The 23,444-nt window shown below is 40.4% G+C and overlaps 1 protein-coding gene across 1 annotated transcript in view; it reads left to right on the top strand.

The window, feature by feature from the left end:
• PIEZO2 (piezo type mechanosensitive ion channel component 2) overlaps positions 1-23,444 on the top strand; it is a 373,451-nt gene that overhangs the window by 171,103 nt on the left and 178,904 nt on the right. Inside the window, exon 4 of the mRNA XM_084849861.1 lies at positions 8,331-8,373. Within this exon, the coding sequence (XP_084705987.1) occupies positions 8,331-8,373 (43 nt within the window). The remainder of the gene's footprint in view (positions 1-8,330; positions 8,374-23,444) is intronic.

Raw genomic sequence — 23,444 nt, 5'->3', positions numbered from 1 at the left:
TAAAACAAATATAGATGGAAATACAAGTTTCAGTGCCTGAGTAATGGTCTGTTGAACTGTTGTGCTGTATTGAAAGACTAGAACAGACATCTTGACAAACACATTTACTTGGAAATAAATCCCAATTATTTCAATGGAGCATTTACTTGGAAATAAATCCCAATTATTTCAATGGAGCTTATTTCCAAGTATCCATCCTTTGGATCAGAGACCAAGGAGGATATGAAGCTATTGTAGTTCTGTTTGTAGTTTTGCCAGCATTTAAATATAACACATTTTAGAACAATGGAAACTGAGAGAAATGGCCCCTTCAATGTAGCTATTTGTTATGTATTTTGTAGTGATGGCTTATGTAGAAGTGATTGTATATTCATCATTGTCTTTTATTTGTCCAGTTACTCAACTTGCTTTCATGATCTGGAAATCAGCTATTGCACTGTGGTGAAGATTCTCTTTTTGTCATGTGATACTCTGATAGTTTACAAAATGCCAAAGGGTCTGTAGCAGAAACGTGACTCATTTTCTGGTCTCTACTCCCACAACTGTGCTTTTCACACACCTAGTAAACCTTTCTTTGGAAAGCAGTGGGCCACCCTTGTGATTTTTGCAGATCTGTGATTGAGAATTTCTGTATCTGGGTCTCAAACGTACAGTCTTTCTGCTGAGAGAGACTGGCTTCTGTAGGTTCATTGGGCTTTTGCTTTCCATTAAAAAATATTACTAAAATCATCCCAGGAGAACAGGATGCAGTAGACTTTCCAAAGAGAGCTCCTCTGTTATAAATCTACCAATGGTTTATGAGCTGTAAAGTTTGCATTATGAAATGGGAACTGGGGCTCTTGCAATTTCCAACTCCTGATGCAAAATCCATCTACATGTAAAGACATAAACCTGCCAGAAGTACTTCAGCGTTTAAAATAGCAGTTCCCCAAGTGTTTTAATAAATGGTCCAGTGATTTGAATGTTCTCTTTTTCTCTTGCCTTGGAAGTTGCGTCGCCTGTGTTCTTTTCTCTCCCCTACCCCCAACCCCACTTCCTACCATGGTCCTAATAGTTACTGAATTATCAATATTTAATCTGTACATATGCCAGGAATTTGACATTGGATTCTAATTCATTATCTGCAGATTAACATGCTTGTTAATTTTAATGCAGTTAACATGCTTGTTTTTTGTAATGTAAATTGCAATCTTGGGAAGACTAATACGCCTTGTGACTGTGGGACATGGTGAGAAGGAGATTAATTCTTTCTCTCTCTGCCATAGCCTTGACAAAATTTACCTCCCTAAGCTGCTACTAGCATTTCAACAGAAGGCCCCAGTGATGTCAAATTTTCCTCTAAAATTTAAATAGCAGCCTCAGACAGGGAATTTTTTGTCAGGCTGCTATTTACGTAACAAAAAAAGCACATTAATTGCATTCACAGTTAACTTTGCATCAGGTTTGGCCCACAGATTAAAACTTGGAGTACCATAGACATTTCTGTAGCATTTCCATACATTTAGAAAAGAAACCTTCCTAATCAAATAGACCCCAATTAAGGCAGCAGCCCTAAACATATAAACAGCCTGGTCCTATGCTTCTGTATGGAGAAGTCCCACTGTGTTCAATGGGGCTTACTGCAAGGTAAGTATACATAAGATTGCTGCACTGTTTAGGTAGAAGATGTCAATAGGAGTGTCACCAAGAACATGGTTACTTTTTCAGTGGTGTCAGGGAAGAAAAATGTAATTCTGATAATGATAATACATTTGATATTGTAAACTTTGGTTGAGTTTCATTTGTGCAAAATTATTCTGCCAGATTGTCATACCATACACTTTTGTCTGTGTATTTGTAATGCTAACCCCCATTAACAGTAGTGCTTATCTCTGAGTAAACAGGGTAACATTCCGTCTAGAAGTCAAATGGATAATTCTGACATGAATCCCAATTTAATGTAGAAATGTGAGATTTGATTACAGACTAGTGAACCTTTAAATATCCATAGTTATATTTACTAATTTATTTTGCCTTGCCTGAATTAGGAAGGCTCTTCTTTGTTTTGTTTCAGTACAAGGAAGCTTGTGGAGGCAAACAGATACTTATTCTGTCGCTAGTTATATATCTCTTTGACATACTGCAGCTGTAATTTCCCAATCTTCTAGCCACGAGAGACAAAGGGCCCTCTCCCACTTGGCGGATTGTTTTACCTTTTCTCATATATGGCATTTTAATTACTAGGGAACAGTCACTTTGAGGTTCATGCAGTGCAGTGCCACTCTCCCTTGAATGCTTCTTTGGAAGTGGGGGGACTTACCTATTTTTCAATAATGTATAACTGTCACTGTGACGAACAGGCTCTCAGGGGAGATGTGCCTCTTTATGATCAGTAGCTGCCACTACCTCCAAGATTCCCCACCTTTGAAGCCAAAGGAACTTCAAAGCTATAGGATTTCTTGTGTGTAAGGAAAAAATCCTTCTCCACCAGTCAGACTCAATCCTTTTCATCCTGTTTGCCTGATCTTAACTTGAAGCATGGGCAAATAGCTGCTAGGCAAAAGTGGGTAGGCAGGCAAATCTTGAAGCCAGGCAAAACAACTGATCAGCTCCAGAGCTCTCCAATTAAAAGAACAGATTTATTTAATCAGTATAACAGAATGGAAGAAATATGAAGCTGCATTAAAAGAAATAAAATCCATTAACTGATCTGTATAATACCTAAGACAGACTTAGGGTGCAATCCTATGCATGTTTTACACAGAAAGATCTGTAAACATACTGGGAGTTGTTGGACTTTTTTCTGCCTAAACATGCATCAGATTGTGCCCAAAGTAACTTACAGGGTAGCTTCATCTGACATGCAAACCAGCATGCGCCATCCCCATGTTCCATAGAAAGTATTCCAAGGAGAGGCAAAGAACGTTGGAGAACTTAGAGCCAAACTACACAGTACACTAATAACGTAGCGTGCAGCTTGGGGTTATCTTTTTATGTACTGTGTTGTAAGCACACATGGCTACACACTACACACTTAGCTCTTACTTTTACTCTTTTCCAATTCCCAGGATTCGTGGGGTTGGGACTGGTGAGAAAGGGGAGATCTCAACCTATCAGATGAAGAGTTAGTCCTCCTGCCAGCACTTGAGGCTCCTCACATACACAGAGATAGTAATGCTATAGCAGGGGCAGGCAACATGCGGGCCCACCAAGGGGAGTTTTGCAGCCCTCACCTGGTCCCCTGTCTCTGCAGTGTGGCCTGCACTGTTGCCACAACAGATTCCCAGGAATTCTGCTGGCAAACAAGGGATGTGGGGAGCATGTGCAGAATCCTGCTCACCTCCAAGGAGGACGGGAGCGCGGTTCTGCTGGGAATGCAAATGTGCAGCTACTTCTGGTTGCAGCATGGCCACTCCCAGTTAGGGGGTGGAGTATGGCCCCCAGAGGGTTCTGGGAGTCCCATGCACCCTGCAGCCCTCCAAAGTTGCCCACCCCTGTGCAATACAAACATTTCTATAGATATCTTGAGGGACATCACACGAAAGTTAGTCCTTCTCTCCTAAGCTACTAATTTTCACTTGGAAAATCTTGGAAGTGTAGCCCAAATCAGAAAAAGGCTTAATGTCTGCAGTGCACTACTTTTCTGTAGTATTTCAGGGATATCTCACAAATATACAGACAGTACAGACTATTCTAAGTCATTTTGTAAGGACTATCAGTGTGGGCCCCTTCCTCAAGTACTGACATAAGATTGCACCACCAAATGATGTTTCCGGGTGGTTTTAACATACATAGTTATGAGTACGGCAGAGCTAAGACAGTTCTGCCCTACCTAATTGGGCCATGCTGCCATATATGTTAGTGCGTGTTTCCACTTCTACAGCAGCAGCTATGACAAGGAATAGGTTTGGCTTGATGAATTTGCAACTCATTGTTTGTAGAAGTTCATAAACTTTAAACAAAAATTATCTTGAATTTTTATGCCTCTTCTCTCCCAGTGGGCATTATCCTATAGAGCACTATCCTATTGAGAGATTTAGTCTATATTTTAAACCATATTAAATACATTTTAATGGGTTGCAGTTGGCATTACATATAAACTGTGAAATTATATGCATTTCAGAAAATATTACCAAGATTTATAAAACATAAATAAATAAATTCAGGCATAGATTACAATGTAAACAGTGTTTTAAAAATTGCTAATATGAAGAGTGAAGATTAGGTGTACAAATTGCTTTTTATAAGGTCTACTATGTACTACTATTACTTCCTCTGCACAGATCCTATTAAAACGGATTTGGGATTCTCTTTTCTTCTTCTGTGTGTGTGTGTGTGCGCGCGCGCGTGTGTGTGTGTGTTCATTGTTCCTAATTTGAAATCAACCACAAATGCTCCCAGGATAACTTGAATCATATAAACAGTAAATAACGTATAAATCATGTTCTTGAATACTGAGTGCATTCATTGTTGATCTTATTGTTAGCATGACAATTCCCGTGTTGTTTATGCCCCTGGTCGAGAGAGCTCTCCACTCTGAAAGTAGCCATCCTGATGACTCACAGACATTTGTGAGCCATCCAGGGAACTTCTGTTATGGGGCAGCTATGTAAATGCAGTAATAAATTAAAATAAATAAATAAAAAGAGTAAGATGGCCATCCTGCTGTATTTTCCCCACAGCCATATAGTCAGTAGTACATCAACCCTGAGTTTGAAATTTCAAAATGAAATCTTTTTTAACTATTCACTTGTCCTGCATCAGGTAACATTTTATTAAGCCATTGGTTTAATTTTAATTACAGAAAAATTGCTATCTCTCTCATCATTTTAGTTGGCCTCTTCATTAATTTCAGCTCCTTTCTGAGGTAGTGCAGTTTGATTTTAAGCACTAACACAGTTTCTCCTCAGTATTCAGAATTTCATTGACTTCTGTCTACGTTCTTCCATTCCAGAAGTCAGTTGTTTTAAAACTACTTATTTGGCCTTCTCAGTTTACATGCTAGTAGTTTTAGTTCCCATTCCAGTTTGAAAGAGACCACATTTCTTACACAGGGTTCACTTATTTCAAGCTAATGTTATAGTTTCTATTTGATAATCTTCTTACATCATTTTGTGCAGAGGTCTATTGGTACAGCAGACTGTGTGTGTGGGATAGGAAGTATTTCCTGCGCTTCCATTGAGATGTGGACTTGAACCTTTCACCTAATACTTTAAAATCTCAATTCTTATTACCCATAGTACCTTTCCCCACTGACCACTGAGGGTTTTCCCCCTAGCACTTCCAAATGTCTTCAGGTAGCACTTTGGTTCAAAATAGCTTCATTCCTGGAGATTCAGTCTCCCTCTGCTAAACTCTCAATTGTTTAAAGCTTCCGAAAGTGTAGGATGAGGCAATATATAAATGTATCAACCAGAAGGGATTACTATTTTACTAGAAGCATGGTGCTTCAATGGATCCCTTTTAGGGGGTTGGGTTTTCCCCCCTCTGCCTGTTCAGTATGGCCCTACTCAGAGAAGTTAAACCAATGGCTGTTCAGATCTAGAATCCAAATGTCTAGAGAAAATGGCAAGAACTGAAGCAGATATGATGATGGGAGGAGGCCCTAAAGGCTCTACTGATGGCAAGAATGACTAAGTTTTACTTTGAGAAGTTTACATGGAGTTTAACTAATGTAGTTTTCCTTGGGGTTTTTGTTTTATTCTTGTTAATGTTCTGCAGCTTGTTAGTAGTAGTCTGCCAAGATTATTCCTGTGCATTTTGGGGCTAGGAATGGATCAGAAGAGGAAGAGACAGGGATGCTGTCTACATGCCTTTAAAGAATACTGCTTGCTTCATCAAGCAAATGTGGGCTGCATATGGAAGCAGATTTTTGCAAACTGATACTTTGGTGGCATGAGGGCGGGGTTAGGACCTACGTACACAGGCAACACTGTGCATCAGTCCCCTGCATAGACACTGCTGGATCAGGGTGTGCGCACACAGCGCTAAACAAATTATTGAAGCTGTCTGTGTTGATAGTTGGCTTGGATGGAGAGACTGACTCCAGGCTTCCTGTCACCACAAATAGATGATTGGTGATGTACAAAGCAGCATCAATCATCAGTTAGACAGACATACACATATAAATGTCTGGACTGGGGTCATTGTAACTGAGGAAAGAGAGGGCACCAGTGAAAGGATGAAAAGAGAGGAGATCTTGACGGTGCACTGAACATGATTTACTAGGGTCAACACATTTCAAGGCTTGCAATTCTTCAGGGTCAACTGGCTTAATTCATTCAAAGGATAACTAAAGCATTCTTTTATACAATGTCAGAGTATCTTTAAGATGGAGATAATAAATAATTTTCAGTGCATCTTTGACCTCTCATCTTTCTTCATCCATTTCTAATGGCACATACTGTAGAATTCTCTTAAACTGTGTTGGTCTGTAGTTACCAAAGCGTCCATTATACTTGACTTCATTTTATCCAAGCATGTTTATTTTCTAGCTTTAATTGAAACCTCCTTATGTACATCTGATATGCTTAGCCTTGCTGCATGCTTTTGATTCCTGTTCATTTATTTGAAATACTTTCTTATTAATATGTAATTAATACAGAAGAATATCTGTATCATTCATAATGAAATTGCAATTTGTATTCCAGTATTGTATCCCATCTTGGCCATGTGAAATACTTAAATTGGAAATAATTTGACTTTAAACAGGACTGCAGATATCCAATGCTTTGCATAGATAATATTCCTAGTCTACCAGTTATTCTTCACCTGGTCTAGTAAGACAATCAGAGGAACCATTCTAGAGGTAACCCCAGTACCTTGAGAAACAGTGGTCAGAATTTGGTACCAGCAAATTTAAAAATGATTACACAACCACCAAAAGTGGGGACAACCCCCCAAAAAAACACGTTCTGCTGAGCACTTCCAGAACTCCAATTTATCTTTCCCAAATATTTTGTTTAACCTTGCTGCAGCCACATACCAGTGGTACATCATTTTGTACTGAGTTTCCTGTATACCATAAGAAATTGAGGATATTATTTTAATAGGACTATAAAGTTTGGACCAAATGCAGTGTGAAATGATAATTCTAACATCTTTCTCATAATATTTTATCTGAATGCATTTTCTCCCCCCAAAAGTGGCAGTTGAATCTTACTTCAATACTACCGGTGAGATAGTGTCTATCCTGTGGGCAGCAGGCTAATTTAGGGGTACAGAATAGTCTATGTGGAACACCCAGCTCTGTCCTCCAAGGGAGAGGAATGGCTGGTGGGAGTAGTTTAGGAGGAACAGCTAGGGGACTGCCATAGTTGCTTTCCAGCATCTACTACCTAAGGTGGTTGCCTCACTTTGCCTAATGGTAGGTCTGGCCTTGAGGCTTCACAAGTTTCCTTATGATAAAATTATTTCCAATTGTAGTTCTTACAAAAGCGTTTTACTTGAAAATGTTGGAACTGGGGGTGGTAGGGAGAATGACCAGCTACCTGATCCTGCTCTTACTACTCCATAGGTAATAAAATTATTCACCACAAACATTTCACTGTGGTATAATTATTCACCACAGTCTTTGTGTGCAGACTCGTGCATTTCTCAGTCAAAACAACAACAATCCAGCTGTTATTTAAATTAAACATGGAAGTCTGTAAATCCTGGAAGCTCACTGGTGCTTGGGCTGCGTGTTTGTTTTTAACTCTCTTTCTTTGAACGTACTTACCGAGGCAGTCCCCTGAATACGTAGGAACTATCATCACTTTTGGGAGACCCCATTTCATTTCCAAACTGAGAGGCAGTAAACCAAGTCAGGGAAATGATACCTGCTGAACTGTGGCTACAATCCTACATAGAGTCAGTAGTGATGCCAAAATCATACGATTTTGAACGGAATGCATGAGGGTTTACAGGTAAATGGAGTAGTGTCCTGCTACTTTGCTATGAGGTTAGCTTCATATAAACTGTCACATTGAAGAGGAGGATATTTTGGATAGTTCTCCACAGAACTTGGTGTTCCTGTTGCCCTGGCACTATGGGTGCTGCTCCCTTCTTGTGCCACATGAGAAGCCCAGGACAACACAGGAGAAGTGGCTCTTCCACATAGCAGTGTTGATTCTGCTTAACTGTGGCTAACGCTGGCATGGGGAATGAACCACGGCATGACCCCAAGGCTTCTCCCATGACCGAATAGCATGCAAAGGACTGGCACGGTGCAGTTTCCATGATGCAAGAGCGTTGTGAGTATCAGGCTGAAGTAGCAGCTCCCAATTGAAGGTTGATAAGTGAATGGAAAAAATGAAAACTGCCCGACAGTGGAAAACGATTTTAATGAGTGTTCTTCCCTTTTTCTACAGGTTTGACATGGGAAAAAACACTACGGCAAATTGGATTTGAAAGGTAAGCACTGAGTGATGGTTCTCTTTCTATACTGAATAGAAACTGAACTGAACTGAATCTTCGAGTTGAGAGAGAATAAATGTAACTGTTAGCGAATATTTTTCCTCACAACTCAGATTTACTTTCAACTCTATTGATAATATATTAAATTATATTCAATTTACATATAAGTTAGATTAATTTAGATTTTTAAACATACCCTAACTCTGAAGCTTTGGGACAAAATGCAGTTCAGTGGAGATGTGAAACAAAAATATATATTACTCTCATTCTTAGCTATTAAATGTATGAACCTCTTCAATGAACCTCTTAAGAAAGGATGTTGTAGGAAATTAGTTGTAAGACCAATTCACATGTGTCCTTCAATCACAGTTCATCTTGATTCATTCGTCTTTGATAGCTCACACCTAAATGTGAGAACCTCTGTGGATATTAAACTTGTTGGATTTTTAGCCAGTGCTTGAATTATTGGGAAAGGATAGGAAGGGGGTTAATGAAATCTAGAAGTTCCAGTCCTTACCTACCCCTAATTTTAGACAATTCATGTAGGCTTCTAAAAACAGTAGCTATGCAGGCAGTCACAATTGCTGCATTTGGACATCAAGCAAAACCATAGTTAAGTGTGAAGTGACCCTCTCCCCGCTCCCTTTTCCCCATGTGACTGGAAGAAGGAGTTCAGTAGCTTTCACTTCTGCTTTTAGTTAACTGTAATTTTTCATGTTGTTTGGTGTGACAAACTGAGGTTAACACTATGGTTAATTTTGAAAAAGCCAACTTCAAGCTGCTTTCAGAAGCTGGCTTGCTGAAACTAACTCTGGTTAGTGTTAACCACAGTTCCTGATTGAGACATCACAGTAATCCATGGTTAACTAGAAGTGGAAGTGAAATCTTGCAAACTCCTCCTTTTCCATGTGGAAGGAGGAGAGGGGACAGTGCATGAGCCTGGGAGGAGGCTAAGCTCGTTCAGCTGATGCTAAACCATGATTTAGTGTCATATCCAAACTTGGCCAATAGGGGCTGGACCTCTTCTGCCCTTCCTCTAATTTGAGCACTGGTTATTTCACACACTTAAATTAAATTTCACACACAAAGCTTCATATGTGAACTTACTGAAAAATACTTTTTTGTGTGTCCTTCCTGCTTTTACTTGATATAATGGCACAAGAAGTTGCATTATTATGGGATATAGGAAAAACACACACCAGCCTATAACGTATGTAGGGTCCAACTTATTAAGCACTGTTAGGTTAGAAGCAGTATCTTGAATTCTGTCCAGAAGCCTCTAAAAAGCTAGCACAGATGAAGAAGCACTAGTGTGATGTGAAGGTTGCAATTTTATATGCCAGATTTATTTTACAAACCATCTTGAAGGGCAAACTTATGTACTGTGTACTGCAGAATTTATTTGATCATGATGTGAAATGACAGATTGCAACCTTATCACCAGAAAGAGCTGGTGACAAGCAAATCTTACAGAGAAAAGATGAGAAAGGCTTGTCAAAGCATACACATAGAAAGACAAATGGAAGCCCCTGGAATAAACCTTCTGAAATGCATTTGGTTTAATATTTTTAGGCACTTCAAGAATGTTTTCTCCCCTGTTTTTATGTTATATTCAGTGTCTTTCTGTTGTGCTTGTTTGTGACAAGCAGATCTAAATCATGTTCCAAGGATAGCTAAAGTCCAGGAATAATGTTGGATTTGAGGAAAATAAAATAGTGAACTAGCCAATGTACATTTACTTAGAAGTCCTACTTTGTCCATGGAGCTTGCTCCCAAATAAGTGTGTTTAGGATTTTAGCCTTAATGAATCTTTAAGTTCACTTTGAATTCATTCATTGGCATTATATCATTGGGATTGTTTTGGCTTTTCTTGAACTGCTATGTATATATGACTAAGTGGCCTGATCATATGACCATACCGCCCACTGAGCATTTATATATTTGTGTACTTCATTTAGATGACTCAACTATTTTGTTCCCTACTTCTCATGAAAACTGTGTTTGTAAACCTCATAAAAGGGAGGATGGCCAGGATTTGTTCTTTGATCCCTTCAGGCTCAATACAGATCCAAAGTATAATATTTGAGATAGATAATCCTACACGGTAAGGAAGAACTGAGATGGCTGAAGGCTAGATGAAAACAAGGCTAGCAGTTCAAAATCCAAGCAAAAATTGAATACACTGGAACAAAGAAGAGCCTAGACAAAAATAGGAATACTCAAATGTAGGTGAGCCTGTGCAATAGGCTCTCTTCCCATACTAGGATATATTTTGATGCAGCGATGCTCTGTTTTGAACCTATATTTTATATTCCAAAAAGGCTGTTGACAGTGAAAAACAAGTTACACTAACTATGCGATTGCATATTTTAACAAACTCGAGTGATCAGCACAATAGTCCTGCATGCTTATACAGCTAGATTCATGTTGTCTTTTCCATCCTGGTCCTTCCATTCCTATTCAGATTTCAGAAATTTGAATAGATTTAACATTAGAAATACAAACTTATTTGTGAATGCTTCATAGGTGTGTTTCAGAAAACTACTGCAAGAGGTGTATATGAAACTGATCAGTAATATTTGATGACATAGTTTTAATTTTCTGGATATAATTTCAGGACCCTCTCAAAATGTTGATTGGAAATGGAGGCGATAACATTTTTTAAGTTAAGACATGGCTGTGTGCACAGGTTTAGACAAGACTCCAAATTTGCTTCCGAAGCAGGATTGGCACTCTGGAACTGTCCCCTTTTGCTAATGCCACACTCTGCCAAGTTGTACGTGTACCTGTTCATATAAATGCCATTGTTCTCTGTTTACTGACATATTTAATTTAATATTTGTTCTCTGCTTTTCCTTTTAATATGGAAGCCCAAAGTGGCAAACGACAGCATGACAAAGAAAATTCAATAATATTTAAACAAAATAATCAACATGAAGAATCATTTAACAATAAAAATGCTACAACATCCAATCAGTAAAATTTCAATTCAACACCTTAAGAGAAAAATACTAACAATGAAAGTAAGAAGTAATGCCAGTTGTTAAACATGAATATATTCCTACAGTATAAACATGCCAATAAGTATGTAGCTAACTTTCCAAAATGTGGGGTTTTAATGTTGAGTAGTAGTAAACACGTGTTCACTGTCAATTTTGGTTATATACAGCACCCATTTCTACAACTAGATGTGTATACAAGTGTATTAAATTTTAAAATATGGTTGTTGGTTTGATCTTTTACTTATGGTATATAAGGTCCATTTCTGAAATAAGGTACACATTGAATGAAGTAACATATATGAAAGTGTTTTATATGCTATCAGGAATTAGGCCAATAGGCTGGTATTCCTTCCACTCCTGAGGAGACTTCGGCCTGATTAGTCAGGAATATCTGTCTCTAAATCTGATTGGGAATTATGAAGCATCCGTGGATCAGTGCAGCTAGTAGATGAGGATGCAATCCAAAAAGAAAACATGAAGCTTACTAGGAGTCAGTAGGAACTCAACAGTGAAAGAAAGGCAGAACTCAGCACTTGCTAGCCTTTTTAGGCTGGCTAGCCAAATAAGCAAGCATGAGAGGGAATCCCCGCTGACAAAGTATCTTGGCCCCAGTGCCAGAACATCAAGGCAATAAAAATATTATTGTTAGTGAAGCAGATAGGTGAGCTAAGCACCTATGCTGAGTTTAGTAACTGGGTGAGGAGACCAGGGTAGCTGTCCCGTCCCTGCTTCTGATATTAAATAACTTGGTATCCAGTTAAACAAATGAATAAAGAAAAGCACCTATGAATGTAGGAAGCCAGGAGGGTTGTGGGGGCTATGTAGTGTATTGCACAAAATGTCAGGTGTATGACTGCCTGTCTGCTCGACAGAAGTTATGGGTGTGTGCTCAGTTCAGTGAGCTCCTGGCTCTCAGGGAACAAGCTTGTTCTTTTGATGCCAAGGTAGCTGACCTGGAGAAACGGAGAAAGGCAGAAAGGTTGGTGGAGGAGGCCTTTGGGGATATGAGAGTGGCTGCCAAGGTGACAGTGTCTCTGCTGCCGTGGTGAATAAAAGTCTCAGGGAAGGAGGGCATTGCTCTGAGGAAGAGCAAAGTGTTCCTTTAGAAGGGACCCATTCTCTGGGGGATGAACAGATAACCTCTTGCCCCAGGATATGTCTCTAGGGGGCGAGGAGCTAACGGCATTGCACGATTCAGTCATTAGAGACATAGACATCTGGATTTGTGATAGATGTGCATACAGCGTGGTAATTTGTCTGCCTTCTGTGAAGGCTGCGAAAGTCATGTGTTATTTAGATAGCCTGGTAGATAACCAGTCTGCATACATTTCAGTGCTAATGGCATAGGGAAATGTTGTGGGGTCCTGGAAGCCAAATGTAAGTTGATAGGTAAAAGGTTGAAAGCCAGGCCCCCCAGTGTAGCTTTCTCTGAAATCTTACTGCATCCATGTGCAGAACTACCTAGACAGGCAACACTGAGGTGTCTCAATGTGTGGATGAGTCAGTGGTGTAGTTAGGAGGGGGTTAGATTTGTTAGGTTCTAGGGAACATTTTGGGACATGCTGGGGCTGTATAAAATGGATGGGTTCCACTTGAACCAGAAAGGAACTAGACTTAATGTACAAAAGGTGGCATAGGAGCTTTTAGACTGACCTCTGGGGGAAATCCGTCAGGAGTTGGGGAAACCTGGTGAAATGGAGAGAACCAGTGCAATCCGGTCATCTCTGGATACCAAATCTATAGGAAGGGCAGGGAAGGGTGTACTGAGGTTGTTGCTCTGTATGTCAAAAATGGCATAGTGTCAAAGAAACAAGAAATTTCTAAAGGGGTAGGTTCCTCCACAGAATCATGGTGGGCGACAACAGGCGCCCAGGAATATTTAGTAGTGGGGAAATCCTATCACCCCACCTGACCAAAATGCTCAAGGTGATCTTGAGATGGAGAATGAAATCAATGAGGTATCCAAAGGTGAAAGTGTTGTAGTAGTGGGTGACTTCAATTACCCTCACAAAGTCTGGGTAAATGCATGTTTTGGTCATGATGAACAGGTAGCATTTCTAGATGCTCTAAACAACTGTGCTCTAGAACAGTTGGTTATGGAACCGACCAGAGGGGAGGGAGGTGTCCTTGGGCTTAATCCTGAGTGGTGTCCAGGATTTAGTGTGAGAGTGTAGTTGAACCAGTTGGCAACAGTGACCACAATGCTATCAGATTTAATTTAAATGTAAGTAAAATACGTTAATTGCATATTTAATTTTCAGCATGGAAATTGTATATTTAATCTTCAAAGAGAATAGAAATTGGATCTAATCATTTTTTAATATGTGATTAAATGATAGGCTAGAGATCTTGGTCGCCTAATCAGACCTAAAAGAGAAGCCACATGTTCTGTAAAATGCTGTAGTGATGGTATAACTTATTCTTCTAAGCTTAATCAGAATTGATTGTCACAAGAAGAAGAATATAAATCTGGTATGGTTGGCTTCTGTTATATGAAGGCAGGAAGCTGTCACACTGAGTCAGACCTTTGGTTCATCATGCGCTGTATTGTATACACTGACTGGCAGCTGCTCACCAGGGTTTCAAATAGCAGTCTTTCAGCACAACCTGGAGATATCCTGGATTGAATCTAGGACTTTCTGCATGCAAAGATATGCTCTCCCACTGAGCTATGGCTGATGACGCATTGTCTCCCGGGCTGCTGTTGCAGATTTTTTTTACATTTAGGGGAATTTGCAGACAAACCATATCTTGAAATAAAGTTAATGGTTTCATTCGTGCTTTCTCTGCTCCAAGAAGTTCTCAAAAGATAACATTTATTTTCTTCTTGAAAATAAACTCATTCAAAATGGTTTAAGGTCAGTCCTCTGGAGATAATTACCAAGTGGTTAGGGAAAGAAGTCTCTCTTTAATCTTCCTCATTTCTGTATCAGTGCTACATTGCAGCAAAAAACCAGCTCAGCCCCTGTATTATGGTGATTATTATTAATCTGTATTAGATTATTTCATCTGCAAAAAGAGTTTCATGAATTTGTCCTTTTTTAATGCATACTATTTTAAAAGTTAGAAAGGGCTGTCTGGGGAATGCTGGAAGTTGTAGGACTTTTCTCTGTCTAAACATGCATTGGATTGTACCCTTGGGCACTCAGAATTTTAAAAGTCTTGACATAGTCTTTTAAAGGTGTTTGAAATGGTGTGTCTGAAATGACAACTAGCTTCCTACAAGAGGAAAGCTGCAATTTAATTCCTTCCTGTTAGTCTTCTTTTACCTAAATAAGATCATTGTGAGAAAGAATTATGTGTCTTTGCTAGCATACTGTTGATGTTTAGTAAATGCTAAACTGACACATTCACAGTTCATGGATTCATGGATTGTTGCCTAATACATCCAGATGACTGAAGGTGTTTTTCCAAGGTGGCCTGAGTGCTGCCTTTTAACCTTCTTTTTCTTCTTTCTTTGAACCAAGGGTGGGAAACTTGTGGCCCTCCAGATGTTTTAGACTGCTGGCTAGGGCTATGGCAAGTTGCAGTCCAACAACATCTGGAGGATTGCCCACTCCTGCTTTAAAGAGTTAACACCTGCTTGGAGCAGCGAGCAAGTATGATTGCTGCTGTACACATTGAAACCCCCCTCCATGCCCCTGGGTCACCATGGGGGTGATGATGTGCCTTTGCATTGTATGAGAAGAAAGATGTCGGCCGCCATGGACCCATGTGAGTAGACATCCTTTTTGTTTTTGGTACACGGACATAGTAAAGGGGGAAATGGCAGAAGACATCTTCTTGTTCTGTTTTTGCAGCCCCAATTTTCAGTGTGCTCAGCAACAGCTGCACTTGGCATTTAAAGAAAGAAGGGGGAAAGGGGTTTAAAACACAGCTCTAAAACGTTTTTGGACAATCCATTGTAGATTCCTCAGGTGAACCACATTCCCATTCAAAAATAAGTCTGGGAAGTGCAGATCAAGTAAGTTTTCCTAGGAAATTGGCGCCAGCATCCCTATTTGAAACCTGAAGAACTGAGCTCCTAAGGAAAAAGAGCATTCTATCTTACAAAGTCATTTCAAAGTGGCTAAAATGGACAGGAAGAAAGGTAAAACCCAGAAGTTCTAATTCATGGGATCACAATTCAGTAAATGCAGCTCCATTAAAATACTAGTGTCTTGTTCTGGTTCTGAGGGGGAGCTCACACGGCACCATGGGGCAAGGGCAGCAAGGCATGCTGATCGTTACAGTACCAAGGAGAGTGCCTAGGGAGCAACTTGCTTTAACCACATGTGGGACCAGACTGACAGCTTTTATATCTTGACACCCAGAACCCCCTGGAGTTCCATTCCTTGAAACGTAGACAGCCTTAAAGGGGTAGGCCTCGGGCTCTCCCTTGTCTCTCTATGAGCTCATGCCAGGCATGCTGCTTGTCTTGGCGCATGACACTGTGGAGTGTAAGCCATTGGAGGTGAGTATCTTGGCCCCTTGCAGGCACTGGGCTTGAGGCTATGATGTCTGGCATTTCAGTCCTGGGGGGTCTCGGGTTCAGTGCCAGTGCTTGAGCCCAATGCACCCTCCGTCAGCACAACTGATCTCTCAGCCACTGAGTCTGAATTACCGATGGACTCCAGGGTGGCTCATGACAACTAAGCTTTCCAAGGGTTCATCCACACCCGGCTTTTACTCCGGGATCGGTGTGAGTCGATGTCTCTCGGCACAGACGATGCACTCGCCACTTCGCAGTCTTCCGTGGTTTCTGCTGGAAAATGCGGATTTCCAAGGCGTAGTTTTCCTCTGAATTTTTCGGCTGCTGCAGCTTCACCACAGCGGGGTGCGCTGTCTAACCATCCCTCGGGGTGACATTGCAGTTTGTGGTGGATGCAGGGTGGGCAGCGAGTGTGACGCCTTTTTCCTCCTCCCCTCTCTTCCCTCTTTCTCTTCCCTCTTACTTCTCATCCTGCCGCCAAGAGGAACTGCGCCCCCGTCTGCCAGTGCTCAGCTGAGAGGGGCACAGTTGCGATGGGAGAGGGAAGTGGCGCTTCATGCTGTGCAAGATGCAGCAGTGCAGGGAGGAAGTGGGAGAAAGGGAGCTGTTTTCAAGAAGTAGCAGCTATGGTGCAGGGTTTATTTCCGATTGTGTTCTTTAAAATCTGTATTTCTCTGTCTGTCTATGTGTGGTGGATTCAGAGTGAACACTGTTTTTAAAAGCCCAGCACAATTCAGCGTGGTGTGAATAGCAATAATCACTGCTGAGAGCAACTGTGCCCCTCTCTGTGCGGTGCTCAGCTGAGAGGGGCACAGTTGCGATGGGAGAGGGAAGCGGTGCTTTGTGCCGCCGCCCGAGAGCGACTGCATCCCTCTGCTGGTACTTGACAGAGAGGGATGCAGTTGCTCACGGCAGTGACAGCACTCGCCAGACTCCTGCGCTGCAGCAAAACTGTGTGGCAACTCGCCCTGTATATCTAGCTTGTTGAGCATCCACAGCACAGGAGCTGCACAGCTCCAACAATGCGATGGACAAGTCGGGCGCCATGTAGATGGGGCCCAAGTCATGTTGTGATTAGATACTAACATTCTGCAGCTTATTGTTGTTCTGGGCAGTATTGTTTTAATTTCTAATCTTGGCTAATAGTGACACCAAAAATTTAAGTTACATAAATTACAAAACTTTAAGTTACATTATGTAAAAATTTTTGGGGAGTTCAGCATGCTTTTTTTTCACATTAGAATTTTTTAAATGTGGGAGCTTGAGAAAAACAGCTCAGTCTCCAGGAAATGGCTTGCATAAAGACTTCTCAGTTAAATGGAATGTATCTGGCTTTCATAGATTTAAATAAAGCTTGCAAAAGTATTGATTGTTTTCTGAGAAAGTGTAAGGAAGGTAACTGCAACACAATGTTGAAGTCATCATGCTTATGACAATCTTTTACATGCACAGTTTCAGAGAATGTTGGCAGTTGAGATGGGATACTGTTGTATTATCATAATCTGGAGTTATTTCATTATGACTTGCATTTATGGTGTGAATCTTTACTCATATTTGGTATGGTGGTGAGGCCAAATTGTTACTGTCACTAGAACCTGGGGTACGTACATAGGTTTGCTAGCTTTTTAGAGTTTTAGAGGAGGTGTGCTGTAATTCCCTTCAGGACTTATTCCAAATTACTGAGAGAGTGTAACTGATTAGCAGAGAATTTAAGAGCCTGTCTCAAATTAATCACCCTTAATCACATTCCCAGTGATAATATTTTAAAGAAAAAGCTATTTGTGGAGAAAAACAGAAAAATCAGAAGCATAATAATAACAAATCACACACTACAAATAGTTCCAGCATTATTTAACATAGCTTCTGGTTCCTTTGGATGCAATAAGTGTCCCATTTTTCTTACATCTATCTCTGAGTGCAGTCTTGAAGTGTGGCAACAATCCAGTTCAGAATAAATGTTGCTGCAGTTTAGCTTGCAGTGCCCAAGTATGAATGTAAAATTGTGAACATTTCGCTTCTGTTTTTTCTTAGGTGACAGATATATTTTAAGACTACTAAGCCTACGATGCAGTGTGTCCTCAAATTAAATATACATGTGTCAGAACCTCCTTAGGGAAACTTACCTCATATTCTGAAGACCAATTAAGTCAGGTTCATGCTTTCAGAGCTTATGTTTTTTCTCTCACTGGCTTGGTCTCTTCCCCATGCTTCTGATGGTCTCTCTACCTTTTTTGTTTATTTTTAAATTGCTGTTTAATGTTATACATGTTATTTCTATTATTATTCATTCAATCATACATTAATGTATTTTTATTTCTATTTTTAAAATACTGGTTTGAAGCAGAAACTCTGCTCTGGGGAGGGGGTGGGTTGTCATATAGGCACCTAGCCGATCAGTGGTTTGCACAGTTCCTTCTGCTTCAAACGGGCAGATTTTGTGCCTTCCAACCATTGCCTTTTAGAAGAGAAGTATGATTTCCTAAAGCCAGAGGGACACTATCTTAGGTTATATAAATTGAATAAAGAATAGTTGAAATTTCTTATGAAAATGCATCCAGAAAGTAGGACGTTTTAAAAATTAGTGTAGAGTTTTAATCCCCCCCCCCCTTGATGGAGATGGAGCTTAATTGAGCCACCTTATGCAGCAACTCCCCCCTTTCAGGGCCCAGATCAAATGCCTTGGTAATGTTCTTGAGTGGTTAGGCCACATGGGGAGAGGAAAACACCTAACCGAGGGGGTCTTGGTCAGAAATCTCATCACACACTTCCCATCCAAACTGGGAATTATTACTTGGAATTATTATCAAGAGAGCTTTTACAGAGATAAAAGGAGAACAGAGATACAGAAAACAGAAAAAACCCCAAAGCCTTTAAACTATCTAACTTGCACGGACTCCAAACTTACTCTCCTGTGACTGTCATCAGAGAATACCTCACATACCTCTACCCGGATGTCAGGAGGGGAGCCAGGGTCTGGAACGATAACATATCCAGCCAGCTACCGTTTATCAGGGCTAGCCAAAGGAGGAGGGCAAAGGAGACACAAATCCTGCTTGTGACTTGCCAGTCAAGTGGAAAACATATATTATATTATTTATTTATTATATTTATATCCTGCCTTTTTTCCTCTCACAAGGTACCCAAGGCAGCTTACATTATCTTCCTCCTCTTCATTTTAGCCTCACAACAACAAGCCTGTGAGGTAGGTTGGTCTGAGAGTCTGTGGCTGGCCCAAAGTCACCCAGTGAGCTTCCATGGCCGAGTGGGGACTGGAACCTGGATCTTCCGGCTCCCAGTCCTACACTCTCACCACTAGGCCACACTGGCTCTCGAACTACACAGCAAACTGCTGCTGGTTAGGCTGGAATGAGAAAGGGGCCACCTGTTAGTTAATTAAGGGAGAAATACTTGGCCCAATTCCAACAAGCCAACTGTCTCAAAATAAATTTGTTGGAAAAAACAGGTATGGGCCGACAGTCCCATGCTGCCATCCTCCCATTTTTTAAAAAAAGTTCTTTGTTGCTTGCTGGTACTGACGGCATCACCAGTATCCACTGAGGGGTTTTAAAAAATTGCTTGTCACACGTTCATTTGTAGGCAATTGTTTTTATAGGAACTGATGGCTTTCAGTGAAATGTATTTCCATCCCTAACCACTGGGATTAGGGTGGATTACAGGTTACAAACAAATATACATTCAGATTAAATCAGGCTACAAACTAAATATGGATCCCAAACTCTTAAGAGACCTAATCATGGCCATCAAAATTCAACCCAAATAAGGTGCTGCTCTTGTATGCTCCTTCTCCAACATGTTACCTATTCAACATTTATATAATATGATGTGACATCATTTAAAAGAACTCTGTTGTACTTATATTAGTGTAGCTCTTTTCCTGTTTCTATGAGTAGTGAGCAGTCTCTGCAGGCACTGGACTATGTTACATTCACAAAAGTACTGCTATGAAATTATTAAAACCCCACCACTTGTTGAAAAAATCCAGACCATATATCAATCCTCAAATTATAGGGGGAGAAACCCTGTTCCCTTGACCTTTTGTGATGGCCCCTTGTTTTTACTGTTTGTGTTTTTAGGAGGTGGGGGCCAGGGGTGCATTGACTAAGATTAGGGGATTTTATTAAGCACTCTATACCTTGTCCACCATACTTGAAGCACTACAGAAATAGTGCTTGAATTATGAAAGATCTAATGGAATCCAGAAGACGCTTGGACTTTGCTGAATCTCAGGGAAAAGGAAGTTCCACAGTTTCAAAACATCCGCCAATGGGTAATCTTTCAAATCTTTTCACTTAAGATTTCCTGTTGTCATGAAATTTAAATGTATTTCTACATTAATCACACTAAATTATGAGCCAGTTCCTGATGAGGCAACATAAAGCTTCTGAGTTGAATGGACCTTCTCTTCTCTTCTCTTCTCTTCTCTTCTCTTCTCTTCTCTTCTCTTCCCCTCTGCAGTGATGAGCCTAACGTTTTGCATGCATTGAGGGATCTACTAGAACTGTCTACTCAGTATTAAGTAGAGATGGGTGAGGTCTAGGAAACTTTGTATTAACTTGGGAATTACCAGAGTTTTTCCAAAAGAAATCTGCAGCAATTCTTTCCCCCGGCAACAATCTTATGCAGCAAAGCTGCTCTATTAGATTGCATTGGGGAGATCACAGCGGAAGCAAAAACTTGGGGAAGAGACCCTAGCCCTCATGGAAGAGCAGTGATGGCTATGTTCCTCACACCCACCCTCAGAATCTGCCCCTGCAGCCTCTTTCTCCCCTGTCCCATAGAACATATATATGGAGAGGGATATATTCTCCCGCAGTGAAGCCACTCCGTTAGGTCCCGTGAGGAGGTTAGAAAAGGGCTGCAGGAGCACCTTCTGGGGCAGCCCTTCAGCTTCTACATGTGGGGATCCTAGGCTTCACCCACCACAGGCTGGCATGTGACTCCTGTCACACGGCCCACCTTTGGGGGCAAAAAGCTTGCCATCCCTAAGCTAAAATACCCAAGGCTGTTAGCATGGTAAAATACTGGGTTTTGCATAGGAAGTCGAGGCCATCAGCAGACACGCAGGGCATCACATCTTCTGAGTGTTCTACGGGTAATAGAAAGAAAGATCTTTTCTCTCTACTTCCCTTTACACTGACTTTAGGGAAACTGCATATTTAAATTTGTTTAGGATCATAGCCTATGTCATGTACACTGACTTCCCCTTGTTTAAATTAAGATGTTTTTAAACTGATTGAGTGATATCCTGGCAAGTTTATACACAGATGAGTCATGAGACCACTCAGCACTATACATGCTGCACAATCATAGGATAATTAAAAGGGACGTGTAAAATGACTATGCAGTTTTAAAAAATCCAGAGGCCATTGGGAAGAACTTCTGCATGGGATATAATGTTTATAGCAAGTGGGATTATAGGAATATAAACAGGAAGGTCATCAGAACCCCTCTAAAACTTCTTTTCTAGAAATGTCTTTCACCCATTTAAATGATGTGGGATTTCTGTGTTCTTGTATTTCTTGTATTAAAGTCAGTTAATGTTTTTTTGACATTACTAGTTTAAACATAGTACATAAGTTGCCAAGTGAAACAGAAATATTAGCTCTTGAGAAATGCTAGCTTAACAGCCCAGATTCATAATGCATCATTTTAGATGACATAAAGAAATGTTTTTGCGAAGAGAGCTACAGCATGTCTAAGGACAAAAACCTTGGCGCTCAATATGTGTCACTTACATTGTGCATCTCGCTGTACTTGTAGAGTTTGCAAAACAGCCCATAACTTGGTTCTCTGTCAGTGAGCTCTTACTACAGTACCCTTCTTTAAAAGCTGGGTGGGCAACTAGTACCCCTCCAGAAATTTTGACCTACAACTTCCATCAGCCCTAGCCAGCATAGGCAGTGGTGACTGGTGAGGGATCATGGGAGCTGAAAGCCAAAACATCCGGAAGGCCACAAGTTGTACACCCCTGTTTTAAGGAGTCAGGTCTCTGAAGGCAGTTTTGATCTACTCAGGGGAAATTCAGCCCTTCATTTCTAGGAGCATCCCTTTGACTTGATATTGTTTGTGTGTGACGTTCGTGTTTGTAGAGGCGCCGTAGCAGAGTTGACTGTAACACAGTCAGTGCTACATAGAAAATGTAGCTACGGTATCATGGAGTGGAGGAGGTTCAATGCTATATGCTGAGTGTCAGTTACAAACCCATAAAGTAGGTCTGCAAATGTATATGAGCCAACTAAAAAGTAATTCAAAAACCTGCCCCATCATATCCTGTCTCCTTGCTGTACTAGTTCTGATAGAGGTGACTTGTTTTCCATCAGCCAGCTTACACAGCTACACCAATTTGACAGACTTGATAAAATAGGAAGGCTGTCATATGACCAGAGTTAATGAAGTGACAGTAGCTTCACAAATACTGATTTACTGCAACAGCTCCTAAGATGCAACTGGCAACTTTAAGTAATTAATTGAAGATTAAGCCATATGATTAACCATATGGAACTGTAAGAACTGATTGCAAATCAAGTGAATATTTGTTGGTCTGTTTTTTCTTTCTTTCTTTTTGAGAAAATGCTTATGTCCACCATTGATATCCTTTTGATTCCTTTTATTTTCTGGCACCAACTCAGCCACACATACCACTGTCCAAATCTATTACAGTAGTGTGTAATATTTGGAGATGTTTGTTCTCTTGAAATACTGACACTTTGCGAAAATGTGATCCTCTCAGTTACTGCCAGGTATTTATCAATATTTTGCCATGTTTCCTGATGTTAAACTTCTATTTTGAGCCTTTTATGCATATGCTTGCACTCATGCATGCACAGAATCCTGCAATAAATGGCACCAAGAAAGGTTATGCATATTCTGGAGATGGAGCTTGTCATCTACCATTTTTGTAGTTATTTACACATATTTATGTAAATATTTATGTGATTTAAGTTAATGTGGAAGTCAAATATGAAACTTCAGCTACTGACAAAAATAGTTTAAAGTTCAGTGCTTCCATTCCATTAAGTGGCAAAGCTAAATAGAATTAACTTTCTCCATGTGTTAACTTTGCTACAAGTTTCTATGTAACTTTGAAGAATTAGATGATTGTTACTGGCAGATACCACACACTAGACTAGATGAAGCATTAATCAAATACAGTACAGCAATTCCATCACACTTATGTAATAGGAAGAGGCTCCGCTACAGAACGTTGCCCTTCTTCATTCGCTAGTAGAGCATTTGGCAAAATATTTCCATAGGATTTCTAAGTGATGCTGGTTCTGCTGCTCAGTGTGCTTATTTTCTTTTCAGCTAAATTAATTTCAGCTTTTTCTCATGCCATTTAATTCAGCGTCTTGGTCAGAAATAAATATCTGATACATGCTATTTTATTGCCAGTGTTGTTTGACTGTTGCCAGTGTTTTTCTTGGCACATCTTAACCTCCTGTGGACACCAGTAGCTGGGAAACATATAGTGGTACACTTACCAGCAGCAGCACGTGAACTGGCCTTTGTTTGAATCTAGAGAGCAATGTAGCATTGCAAGTTAATCCAAAGTGCTGCAACCTGTATACGTTCAA

This window comes from Heloderma suspectum, chromosome 4, assembly GCF_057233095.1.
Source record: "Heloderma suspectum isolate Gila_16-S chromosome 4, 16-S_ref, whole genome shotgun sequence".
Classification (NCBI taxonomy): Eukaryota; Metazoa; Chordata; class Lepidosauria; order Squamata; family Helodermatidae; genus Heloderma; species Heloderma suspectum.
The sequence above is the reverse complement of the archived record's forward strand: the minus strand, read 5'-3'. Positions and strand labels throughout refer to the sequence as shown.